The following is a 13,350-nucleotide window of genomic DNA, read 5'->3' as shown; positions in this document are numbered from 1 at the left end:
CGCGATTTAACATCTCACGCGAATTCGCGAAGTGGTTTTTCCTGTACCACTCGACTTTTCTTCCCATTCGCTTGAGCTTGAGTGTGGGAAAACAAGTGAAGCCCATAGACTTTAAGGAGAGCTCGTTCGTCTGGTCTGGGAAAATGGAAAGTGTCTGGTTCAAGTGAGGGAACAAAAAATTGTTCCACCAGTTTTCATGTTCTCTTTTTCATCTTTTTTTACCATGGCACTCCACCCAATTCATCTCACATGGCGTACGTGCTCAGCTCACACACACACACAATCTCGCCATCCGTACCAACGAGTGGCTTAGCAAAACGGTTCTCGATTTAAATCATTCACGGATGAAAGAAAATTTCCTCTTTCATCATCATCATCATCAGCGTCTTCACTAACGATCATTGAGCTGATGTTGTTTGCCACGTACTACTTTTCTGGCGCTGGTGGTCTGCTTGAGTCGTTCAATCATGTGCAAACATGACTAATGCTAGCATCCTCCGTAATGGATCCCAAAGGGCAGGAAAAATAGCTCAAAGCACAACAGCTCGTCATCGAAAAGAAAATGTAGCAAATTAAAATATCCTTCACTGATGTAGTATGTACCACCACTCATTTGTCTTGCCCCAACACTTTACCAAAAATGTTTCTTATCCGTCCGAACAAAAAAAAAAAACAAGCACTGCAAATCACTGCGCTCGTGGAAAATGGGGGCCAAAAAAAGCCAACCAACGCGAAAGCACGCCAACAAACGAGTGTGAAAATCGCATAAAAACACAGCGTACGAGCTGGAGTGAAATTTATTGCCAAAGATTTGTAATACTTCCCGCCACTCGAACGGGGGCCAGAAAGAGCTTTTCATTTCAGTTCTGGTTTCATTTCCATTTCCATTTTTTTCTTTTCTCCACATTTGACTGTGCCGTTTCATCTTGCCAGCAGAGCGCGCGCAAAAAAGAATCTTCTTATTCGTATAATTTGTTTTGGAGAGGAATACGAAAACATAACGACGAAATGGAAGCAAGGAACCGAACCAACAACAACAGCAAAAAAAAGAAGGTGAAGGCACTTTTCCTTTAACTCATTTTTCCCACCTTAAGTTGGCACGTTTGCACGGCAAAGAAGCCATACCGTGCGCACAACCCGGAAGAAAATCCCCGGAAGGTGGTGTTTTTATTCATGAGGCGAAACTTTTCACATGTGCACTCGCTCATTTGTACCGAAATGAAATATATGCTTCACCGTGTTCCACCATTTTTCTGACCACGAGTTTATGTGACTGTGTGTGCGGGAAGGAGGGGGGGGGGGGGGGGGGGAATCATTCATCCATTCCATCATCATTTGTATCCGTTTCCCGTATGCAGCCAGCCATTGCGCCCGCCGGGACACGGTGTAGGCCAGAGTGGGTGATAAAAGCGGATGTGCCGTCTGGTCATACGCCAGCTGTGTGTCAGAGGCAAATCACCTTTCGGCATCTATTCATCTCTTCCCTTTTTTTTGTATGTTTTCTACCCGGGAGTGATGAATCGGAAATGTTGTTGGAAATGAATTTCTCCATTCGTTAGTTTTCCGGGTGTTTTGCAACACATTCAGGCACAGACTACACTCAACCCGTTCAAGAGAGAGGGGAGAGAGAGAGAGAAAAAGGGTAGAAAGGCAGTGATTTTTGGCCAACTTTTTTTTTTTTGCTACACGAATCGATGTATGTCTGTATGTCTTTGTGGCTGCTATTCCTATAGAGTAGCCAAGTTAGTTGGAAAGGTGGGAAATTTTTCATTTACTAACACCCGTTCGATTCGGTGCAATCCAACCGAAGGTTATTTTGCATACCAGTTGGAAGCAATAGAAATTGAAACGCAACCCCTAAGACCCTGAAAAAAAAATTAACTTGGTCTGGGCAACGATTTCTTCGTAGCTTTTGCATATTTGTTCCATTCGACTCAGAAGTTTGATTAAGAAAGAGTGAATGAAAAATTTTGCAACGAAGAAACATCAACATTCTTGTAGAGTATTTTCTTTCATTGAATGAAGCGTTTTTAGTTCCTCAAGAATCAACGAAGGCTTCCTTGAAAATTAATCTTGTAGGAATGCAGTTAGAGTTGTCGTTTTTTTGTATGATAAATAAAACTAAACGAGGAAAAACATAATATTTTCACAAAATATTTATAGACTAAGTTGAAGTTGAAAAAGTAAACAAACAAAACAAAATCAGCGGCTAAAGAGTAATAAAGGCCCTTAAGTTGTACGGGATTCATCTCATGCAAGCTTGTGTGAAAAATCACGGTAGATTGTGACCATTATGCGTAGGACATAAAAATATTATTTAAATAAATCATTATTGAAATGAGGAAAGCTATTTGAAATTATTGTTAAGAGTCGCAAAATCTAGCTTATGTATAAGACTAATTTTTAAAAACATTTCACAAACTTAATTCATCATTTAAACGAGACAGTTCATACTGTAATTTAAATAATGCTATAGTGAGTCATATTTTTTTATTTAAATGGCTCAATATACGGAAAAAATAATATTTAAACATGATTTGAGTAGAAAGTTGATTGAATTACTAAAACTTGATTAAAACTAGTTAAAATAAGATTTTTTGGATTTTATAAACCAATAGTTTTCATATGTTAACAATATGTCCCACTCAGCCATGTTCAAAACGACTCTGGAGCTTGCATGTGAGTTTGCTACGTGCAACTTGTAGGCTTATATACTCTTTAGCCAAATCAGCGCTATTGGGCTTAAAGGCAAAGATCAAAGTGTAGTTCCAGTAAAATTTGGCTAAACAAATTTGGAAAACGTTAGCTATCGTCACTCAGGCTAGCTTAACTGTGTTCTTCTGCTTGGCTTAACGGCGTCTAAAGTCACGCCGGCCATCGAAATGGTTTACTAAACTTGCCGATACCACGTAGTTGGATAGTCAGTCCTCACTACGGAGGAACGGTACGGATGGGATTTGAACACAGGTCCCAGCGTTAGAAGACCGTTGTCCCTGTGTTACTCAGCGACAAAGCCTATTAAAGTTTTAATTTATTTAATATTTTGATGCAATCATTGTTCAATTTAGAACCTCAACTCAAACCACAACAAAGTCATATGTCTGAATATACAAATATCCTATAATCCCATATTCCATAACACATCCCGTAAGATACTTAAGAAAGTAAACGTTCTCGTAGAGTCCACGCTCGAATATCGCTCACACTGTGCAGCTTCCTTCCTGCACGAGCATACATTACAACTTACAACAGCATATTTCATCGCTGTGGCTAGTGTGATAAAGTTCTTTCCAATGGCCTGGAACCCATTAACCTGCTACGTGGTCCGGCACTACGGCATCGATGCGATACCGAGACTCTTCCATTTTTGCACTTCATTTTCTACCTCAAACGACGCAACGAGACCATCGTCCAGTATCGGATGAAATCATCGGCAAAGAAAATTGGCCCCATGACTTGACCACTATTGGCCTGGTTCAGCGTGTAGGGAACATATCCTTCATACCACTATCCCTCCTCGTCCGCCCGCTCTTTCTTCGACTGCACTCACACAATCACACGCTTCGTTATAATGTACGGATGGTAACTATCCAGTTTCCTGCCAACGAGAGAGCTGGGTTATGATTATCCAACCTTGGAAACACACACATAAGCTTCCGTCTTCGATCAGGGCCGTTTTCTGAGAAAAGTTGCGCCCTGCAAACTATCGGTTAGAGTGTATGTGTTTCTTGGAAATTTACTTCAGAAACTAATCTCCACCCGTGCCTCCTTCGTGTGTTGGTGACTCTTTTTTTTTCGATTACGCTTGTGTGCAAAAACTCGTGCCAACGAACGTGTAACAACCCTGCTGGAAAACATTTCCTGTGTCAGCTGTTTTTGAAAACGGGAAAAAATAACTCCAGCAACACTCGTCTAACAATTCTTAGTACTATTCCAAACACCTTCTCTACACTCGGCGTGTGCTACATCAAGTGCAGGAAGAATAGATATGCTTTAGAAGGTGCAACAGTCTGTCCTGAAAACAATACTCTCGCATAAGAACGCGCGTTCCCAAAACGGACTCTCCCGTTCCCCGGTTCTTAAGCTTACAAAGTTCCGAGGACTCAATCGAACGGAAAACGATAGCTCCAGCGCTCAAGTACACGCTACCAGGGCATACCTCGTCAACGAACCAACGAGCAATTAATTCGATTCGATGGCATAATCTGCTGTAAGCTGAACGCTTATGCTCGAACGGGTGAACCGAACCGGTATGGAATGTCAAGCCCATTTGAGCTAAACGAGCCTAGTTTAGCTGTCGGCTGCATTCACAACATCGACTGCGTTGAGAATAGTTTTGCCAAAGCCCGGTGCGATTATATTAAACACCATACACAAAATACACAAACATGAAAGGGAAACAACAGGATGCTTACAGAGGATTATGTTACTCGAATGAATCTTCATATTGTTGTTATAAGTTACATTATCACTTTTATTATTTATTTTTTTATTCATATAGGACGGCTTGGCCCGTATTTGTAAATTGTATTAAGTTCATTTCTTTTAATTTTATTGTTTTGTTTGTTATTATATTTTTTTAATATTAAGTATGACAACACATCGCCATATTATTACATTGTTTTGTTTTTCTATCATTTCTTTATTTTTCTTTTGTTTATTAATTTTGTTTCTTTGTTTTGTATTTCTTTCTTTTTCTTCTTATTTTCATGTTACTTATGTTTCTATTCGTGTGCACATGTCTCTGTTACACAAACAATCACATTTCCTGAAGATTGACGATGATTTCGGTTCTGCAGATGAGTTCGCTGATGACTTTAATTCCGAGATGGTATATGACGTAAGTAAATGCATGAGCGTAAGTTGCATTGCACAACGATCTAATTGCTTTTCCTTATCGATGCGGCTTTTAACTTACAATAAATCATGCATAGAGTTAAGGGAGCGGCTCCGATTTCAGCAGCAGTACGTTTTAAAATTGGTTTATATGGCTTTCAAATAACTATTTGGCATGCGTTCAAAGTTGATTGATCTAAATGGAAGCTGGCAATTAGGGCATGTACGGTCCTTCCTGGCCTTCTGTTGCAGATGGCTTCCTGGTAACAAATCTGCATCATACACTATCGTAAAATAGGTTTGGAAACAGAAACGTAACACCTTCTTTTAAGACGCAATAAAAATACAACCATATTTTCCTATTCTTTTGGAAATCATTTACAAGAAACTAATGGAAAGAGACATCCAACAGAAAGAGAACCATATCAAAACTGTTCAAACGTACTAACTCTTTGGAATTTAAATAATTCCATTTAACATCATCAATCAATCATATCTTTTTTATCCATTCCATTTATCACTGATTAAACGCTATATCTAGACAAACGATCAACACTACACTACACTACAAAAAAAAAATCTCCTCTTAAAAGTGATACAATTATTTAAATGGTCGTTAAAACTGTGTTCACACGGATACTTTCTTCCGCGCGCTCCGGCAGGCGTGTCATTGCCAATCGCACGCTATCAAACGGACGGATTATACCGTCACGGCACGCATCTCGGCGTATTACCCATTTACCAAACAACCGAATTAAATGCACGCCATCGGAACGCACGATCGCCACGGTTCGATTTAATTCGTGCCGTTGCGTTGCTGTTTATTAACTTTATCGATTTAGTTATCATTCAATTGCCGCCGCTCGTGTCAATTAATTATTGAGCATGGTTTATTGACCGTACTATTCAATCAACCGTTGTTGCTGGTGTGAAATGCTTGGGCAGAAAAAAACAAAAGCAAAACCAAAACTACCGTGACCATCAGTTCGCAGTTAGAAATGATTTATGATACGGCGAACACAAAGTGTAATGGAAATGTTGTGCTATTCAGGACAGTTCAGCGCCTTTTTTTAACGAACGAACAAATGATAAAAAATGAAACTTTTTTTTGCATTTTAAATAATTGCTCTTCACTAATTGTATGGAAAAAACAATGCACGGTACTTTAAGCGGCTTACCTATGAGTATTGAATTGAAATGCGTGCTTGCTAAAGGTATGTGCCTGTGCTATTGTTTTAAAATTTTTATTCAAAAATTAAAACGATTAATTATGTGTACTCAGAATTAAATTTTAATTCTTACTGTTTGTTTTTCTCAATTGGTTATAAAAATTGTGGGCATAAGTGCTTGAGCTTATGAAGAATGTTGTGAATTTAGCAAACAATTGCATTTCATATTCCATACATATGTTCCAAAGACTTAACGCCATAAAATCGGGTTTATAGATCTCAATAACCGAAATTCGAATACTATTCAACTCTCTACGATTTTTCTTTTTACTAAAAATAAAAAATACAAATTCTTGTCACATTCCAAAATTTTAATTCCTCCAGTCGAAAGATACGACCGTTTTCTACTAGCTTTAAAATTCCAACGTGACTGCCCGCATGCCATTCCTACAAACCCGCTTTGGCACAAATTATCTTCCATTACCTCAAACACGCACATAGCTTTTCGCGAACACTAATACCCCAGTACGGAATTGCTCACAATGCTTCAGTTCCAAATTACGAGCATCGCCACCGATTGTTTCCTTTGTGTGCTTCACTCCAGCACTAAAAATGTGCCCTTCAGCATGTCAATTGCGTCCGTAAACAGAGCGCAAAGCGTTCCTTTTGCCATTTATTTGGCTACACACTAGAACTGTGTGGAGTTTTCGTTTTGTGTTGATTCCTCCGCATTTTTTTTTTCTCATAATACTTCATCCATTTCCATTCCATTGTGTTACTCCGCTCGCTCGGTCACAATCCCGGACGCAGTTTGTTTTACTTCGACCGCATCACTGGTCCTTCTTTTTGTCTTCCTCACGATACTGGACACGCAGCCAGTTGATTTGCGGCACCGATACGAGACCGAGGTTACCCACTTCCGGCCACATGGCACCGCTTACGGTGGGTGGGTCAACTCGCTCGTTCGTCAAACTCAAATGGCCAGCGTTACGCGCAGGGTTGTATGTTTGGAGGACTGGCAGCATTACCGTCGATGGGCGAAGTTAATTAAATTTGTTTAGGACAGGCCCAACCCGCCAAGGGCATGGGTTGCAAGAACCCTCGTTTCAAACGGAATCTCCCACCTTCAGCTACAACGAGAAGTTCTTTTTTTTATTAGAACCCCATTCTCGTGGAACAAGGATTCTTGCGCCCATCGGTCATTTTCGGTCCAGCGAAGAAAACTGTAGAGAAAACAAGTGCACAAGAAGAATGTGTGTAGATGTCGTTCCGAGGCAAACGTAACGTTAGCATAACGCCCTTATTTACTCGCCCGGTTCCTTTTCCGACCGAACGGTAGTCCCAAAATAAAACCAAGCCTTCACCGAACCGGGCTCAAGCATTTGGTGGCGTGGCAGCAAAAAGAAAACCCCAAACATCCGCATCGGAACGTAAATAGGGACAAAAAATTAATAAAATCAGCTCCACTTTATACCGCTGCACATCACACCCGGCCATCGTGGAGTCGGCCATAGTGACCATCCAAAACCTGATGAGTTGGGCTCGTACCATAATCACCTTTTTTTGTTGTTGCTTCTCACCCCCCCCCCCCCCCCCCCCTTAAAATATGCTACGACAGCAGGGTGCGGGAAAAATAGACGGCAAAGAAAATGCCAAAACACCTCCAACCTTGACCCTAACCGATTCCGGACATTTCGATCGCAGCGAACGGTCCACGACCGTTTCTCCCGACATAAGCACCTGTTTACGAACTGACTCCGTTTCACGCGATACCTCGTCCTCACTTGCGAATTCATTTCACTTTACATCTTCCCCCTGTTCTACAGGAAGCGAAGAAAAAAAAGCCCGTGAGCTTTACACCAACTGTCACACGTCACTGGGGCAGGGTCCTCATATTGGCTTTCCCAAAGACCGAAGACCGAGGTTGGATTGGAATTTCGGGTGATAATTTAAATGCACGTGGTGTGCGCACGTGGGCAAGATGGAAAAACGGGATTCCTCGATACCTCTGGATTATTGCACCCTTGGTGGGTCCACCATTTTATTTTCTAGTTTCCATTTTTCAACCTCGAAAAAAGAATGATGCGCAGTCATGCACCACCTTAAGGATTACGAACGGTCAGGGCAAGTAATTGCCGGTAGAAATGACCATTCCGTCGCACGGCGTGAGGGTTCAGGGTTTATGGTTCGCTTTGCTGTAATAATCTTGCTCTACCTTTCGATTCAATCAGTAACCAGCCAGGAATGGGATGGAGGGATTAAGGTTGAAAAAAAAGCTCGTTGTTTTGCTTTCGGTTATGGGCAAACAAACAGTCAACCATCGTGGACACAATTCATAATGAAGATTAAACAAAGCCACGGGTATATTTGTTAGGAGCTTCTCGTTAACTGGAGCTTAGCGCGTGAAATTGTGCGCTGGTAACGTATATTAACTCGCCAAGGTAATATTTCAGTTTTACACTGTGGAGCCACTTGAATTCTTCCCAAAGCATCTCCAAATCATACCGAACTCAATGAGAGTTCCCGCTCGAAACCAACCACATCAGAGATGTTCGCTGTACTTCACCAGAAACCTCCAAATTCTTCGTCCTTTTCGCAAATCCGTAACCGCATCCCAATTATCCACCAGAACAAGCAAAAATCAAAAGCAAAATAGCAGATTAAGAAAAAAAAACGCAGCAATATAAATAACTTGCTGGCAAAAAAAGAAACATTATCTCCACACCGGATTATCTCCAATTACCACCACAAAAATGTTTTCTCCCGATTCAGGGAGACCGAAAATAACCTCGCAGCGTTCATGCGTTGTGCCCCTGGATAGGCTGCAACACGCACAGCAAGCACTCGCGGCGATTGTGCCGGTAAGCGATTGAAGGATCAGCTATCCGTTTTTCTGGCTGCTTGATCTACCGCACGGTCAGAAAACAAAAAGGATGACGGCATCCACTTAACTCATCAAATGAGTCCCAGACTCATAGCACATGCCCACGCTGCCCTTTTTGAGGGTGGAACAGGAAACCCCGAAGAGTAAGGAAGGAAAAACAAAAAACGCTTTACACGGTTGGCTCAATCAGGTGGGATAGTTCCACTTGTGAAGGGGAAGCTGGTAAAAGCATGGAAGGTGGTATTCACCGCAAACTATCCCATTTCAGCAAATGCCAAGCCCTGTTTTACCTTATCTATATACCAGCGTAAGTGCACACTCGTAAAATGTTATGTAAAGGTGTAATTAATCCAGCCGTGATGGGTCCGTGATTTTTCGTCGTTCGTACTTTAAAACACCCACATACACCCACTTGAAACGAGTGAATGTATGTGTGTGCGATAGTACATTTTACTGGTGGAAAAGAATATGATGTTTCTGATATTCAACCAAAAGCATTACAAGTACGGTCGAATGTTTAAGAACCTGCTATCTCCTATCGGTTCACCCGGTTCACCCGGGAAAGTTGAAACAAATTTCTTCCAAATTGTCTTTCCCTCGCTGCCTCGGCTGTCCACTCACAAAACACCAGATCCCACCCAAACCTTGTTCATCCGCTTGTTAGACCTGTACAATGTACAGTGTGCTTGTAGTGCTGTAGTCTAGCAATATAAAACCACGCGGTATAATGCTCGTTTTGCTGCAAACAGCACCTACGAGCACTCCGACATAAAGAAGCTTAGACAGCACCATTTAAGGGATCCAATTTCCTTCCCTGGTGCTGCGAAGAAAACTCAAAAATTACCATCATTCGGGCACCGAGTACCCATCAACAGCACTAAACTTCACGTAGGTTCTTTCGCTTTCGTCAGAACAACGGTTTCGCGCTACACGCAATGCTCGATTTACGACCTGGGCAATAAAATTTATACCTTGATACCAGAAAACCACCGGCATTTCCCATTCTCGCTGCCAACCGGCCGATCCGGGGGCAAATGTCGATGGGAAGATGTACATACTGCGGTGAACACGCATGACTGCAGCCTAAACGAACCGTCGGCACAACTTCCGTCAAACGCGACAACCGATACCGCCGCTTGCAAAAGCGCCGCGCGAGCGTTCGCGGAAATTATCAACCCCGTTGCTCCGGAGCTGCTTTTTTTCACACTGTGACACGGGTCTATGCTCCTGCTTCACCTGCCCCAAAAACTGACAATAAACGAACCGTCGCTGTGGTTTTGGTGCCACCTTCACCTTAACCTCAGCCCATCTGCCCCATTCGTTGTCAGCCGTGCCGATTTTTGCGTGTGTCTGCAAACGTGTAGATAGACATGAAATGTGTGTGTACGCAGAATTAAATTTCTTACCATTTTGACGTGCCCCAAAACATCGTCACTTGCAAATCGGATGGATGAAAAGTGCTCCCAGGAGGAGTCAACCAGCCAGCCAACCAGCCAAAAAGGAAGCTGATCCTTCAAATGCCGCACCGTACCTCTCTCTTTATTCTGTTGGACGGTATCAAATATGCGGGCACACTCCATCGTTACCTTGGAACGTGCCTCACCCAAGGCCGGGAAAAACCGAAACACACACACGCATTTCATCCGTGTGTTATGGCTTCTTCACATCTACACCGATCCCACAACACTCACTAAGCTGACAGCTGCCCGCAGTAGTCGCAGGAGTCGCGCGCAACCTATACTGACGTGATGACAGGTGCTTTCAGGTACTCAGTGACGTAACCGATACGCCACAGTTACCAGGCAAAAGTCGAAACGAAACGAGGAAGATCGTTTGACATTTGAGGTTGTGGATTTTGATTGCAAAAATCTACCCCCCACCGAGCCTCTCTCAGCTTCTCATTCATCCTCAGCCCATTCCTCGTGCTAACAATCGTTACGATCAAACGCACGCACGTCCGGGGCCTTTTTTGGAGGTTTTTCTGGGTGGGTAAGGAATAACGTAGTAAGGGTGGGTAAGGTGATACGGGATAGCGTCAGTATGTGAAGAGCCAATTTTCGGCAAATTTCATTACATTCCTTCATGCGATGATGTGCGGTGAAACGACTACTACTATCACTACTACTACACAACTAACGCCAGATAAAGGACGCTCCAGGTATATCCTCCATTCGGTCCCGTAGAGACACACGCACACGCACTGTTTTGGAATGTGGCTCATCTTCGAGCATGCATAGAGTTTCACATTCTGTTTCGATAATAGGCAGTAAATAGGATCTACCACAGGCAGCGTTGCGATAGGGTCGAATGGGTTCAAAACTCAAGCAGCAGTGTTGCCATAGTATTCATCTTATCCATTTCCTTACTTAGATGGAGGACAATGGGAGGACGAGAGCGAAGTTGTAAAGGGATGCGGTGAGAAACATTTCGCTAAAAGCTTGTCAACGAACCTTATCGTGGGGGTGGGAGAGATAAGTTTCAAGGGCAAAACTCACAACTCGGCGACATGTTTTGGTTTGTTTGTGTGTTGGTTACTGAGCATCCTCGCCATTATCTTGATCTAGATCAGGTAACTTTCGCGTTGGCCATCTTTGAAACCCTATTATCCAATGGCGCCTACGTGTTCAACAGTGAGTAGGTTTGTTCATATTTCTGTACTTCTACGCACTTGTGGAAAATCATACAAAGATAGAACTATGTGTTATCAATTCGTTCAGGAGTATAGAAAGAGTAATGATACTTTTACTGAGTAATTGTAAAATATTAGATTCCTGCTATAAAGAATTCGTCAGCTGCAGAAGCAACTGGAGAAGAAAATAGAAAACAAGTCCTGACGGCCCACAATATGGCTTCTTTCTCAGAAGCCGCAACGTCAGGACGTTGTCGATGCAGCGGGGAAAACCGGAATGGAGTGATGCAGCTAGAGCTGGGAGAGAGCAAATCAATAACAGAAGTTCTATGTGATATGTTGTTGAAATCATATTTTTGAATGCACATGACAGAACCGAGAACCGAAACGTATCCCCGCACTGAAGACTGACTACCAATAATTCGTGAGCCATTAAATGGCAGGCATGACCAAACAGGACGATTTTTCAATAAAAAATAGAACATAATGAGTAAAATGTCTACCAAAGCATCCCAGAGCATGGTCTGTTATATGAGTTTGGTAACAAATAATTTGCAGTACAACCCAAAACTTTTACGGTAGGTTATACTACTAGGAAAGGCAAGAAACAAAATATTTCCAAAATTTAATTATTATTACGTGTTTTTCTCTATTCTAAGAGAACAGCCTAGCCGTATTGCTTGCAGTTTATTTACATATGAAAACTCCTTTCACATTTGTTAGGAGACATTCCCTGCTCCGAACCACAACAGATCACATTATCCCAGGTGTGCTCGGTTATTGTAGCAAATGTTCATGTGATATAAGATTTACAAGAGTTTCGTTTTCCGTCCAAAAATCAAGATTCAAGACAAGTTAGATATGTTTTTAATCTTTTCCATATCAAGGTAGATACGTGCATTCATAACCAACCGGATTTGCAATTGTGTTCAAGAGGCCCATTAACACACAAAATATGAAACCATTGCTAAGTCCCGTCCGACAGCTAGACGACGATAACTATATTAAAAGTGATCTGTGAGCTCTACCTGCTACCACAGATCTACTTACAATGCAGTCCTCCAATATCTGTCGTCGAAACGATATACGACACAGACACACTAGCTATTACATGTGCTACAACTCCATTTTCTACGATCTCTTCGCTCTCCTTCCCAAATTCAACACCTCAAATGCACCCGTGGATTACAGAGGATAAGAATAGTGCCGCACAGAGAAATATGACAGCTCTAGCGACTCTTGAGCATTATCCTCCGGCCACCACCACATGGATACCCGGGAACTTACTAACGTAGGAAAAAAGGGAAAACACATATGTGGAGCAGACACACGCTACGACGTCTCCAACCAGAGAAGAAAGAACATCCTCCTTCCAAGCATATTTTCAGTGCCGGGAGTCCTCACCGGAAAAGATGTAGGACACCCGAGACATAAATGGATGCGGTCGGAAGTTTGTGCTTCATACGTTAAATAAGTTGTACTGTTCCCGTGGTATCCTTTCTTTTGGTGCGTGGTGAGCAAGACCGGTAGCACACAAAAAAACGTACACACACACGCGCCCAACCTAATCCTTTTTCGCTTCGTCTACGCCACTAACGAAAGCGTACGGCAGTTCTGAGGAAAAATGTGCGGTTTCGCTCACTTGCCGTACAGTGGAACCCGATTGCCGGAATGTTTATAGATGGTTGGCATGGTTGGGCAAGTGCGCGCCCCGGGAAGTCCTCCGAAAAAGGTGGTTAAGGGAAGAAATTAAATTAACAACTTTATAGTCCCACGCGGCGGGTGAGTTTAATTAACTTATTTCAACACACTTGCGAACCTCTGCAATGCCT

The 13,350-nt window shown here is 42.4% G+C and overlaps 3 protein-coding genes across 12 annotated transcripts in view; 2 read left to right on the top strand and 1 right to left on the bottom strand.

The window, feature by feature from the left end:
• Window positions 1-13,350, bottom strand: part of LOC126563129 (coatomer subunit zeta-1) — a 558,371-nt gene that overhangs the window by 430,715 nt on the left and 114,306 nt on the right. The window lies entirely within an intron of this gene.
• Window positions 1-13,350, top strand: part of LOC126561377 (trafficking protein particle complex subunit 11) — a 411,048-nt gene that overhangs the window by 335,569 nt on the left and 62,129 nt on the right. The window lies entirely within an intron of this gene.
• LOC126561459 (collagen alpha-1(XVIII) chain) overlaps window positions 1-13,350 on the top strand; it is a 191,481-nt gene that overhangs the window by 125,298 nt on the left and 52,833 nt on the right. For 6 of the 8 annotated variants that reach the window (XM_050217620.1, XM_050217617.1, XM_050217619.1 and 3 more), the window contains exon 5: window positions 4,775-4,840. The exons of the other annotated variants lie outside the window; for them this stretch is intronic. In XM_050217620.1, coding sequence (XP_050073577.1) covers window positions 4,775-4,840 — 66 coding nt within the window. The remainder of the gene's footprint in view (window positions 1-4,774; window positions 4,841-13,350) is intronic. 8 annotated transcript variants of the gene reach the window in all.

The sequence above is a fragment of the Anopheles maculipalpis genome, chromosome 3RL, assembly GCF_943734695.1.
Source record: "Anopheles maculipalpis chromosome 3RL, idAnoMacuDA_375_x, whole genome shotgun sequence".
Lineage (NCBI taxonomy): Eukaryota > Metazoa > Arthropoda > Insecta > Diptera > Culicidae > Anopheles > Anopheles maculipalpis.
This window is presented reverse-complemented; position numbering and strand designations above follow the sequence as displayed.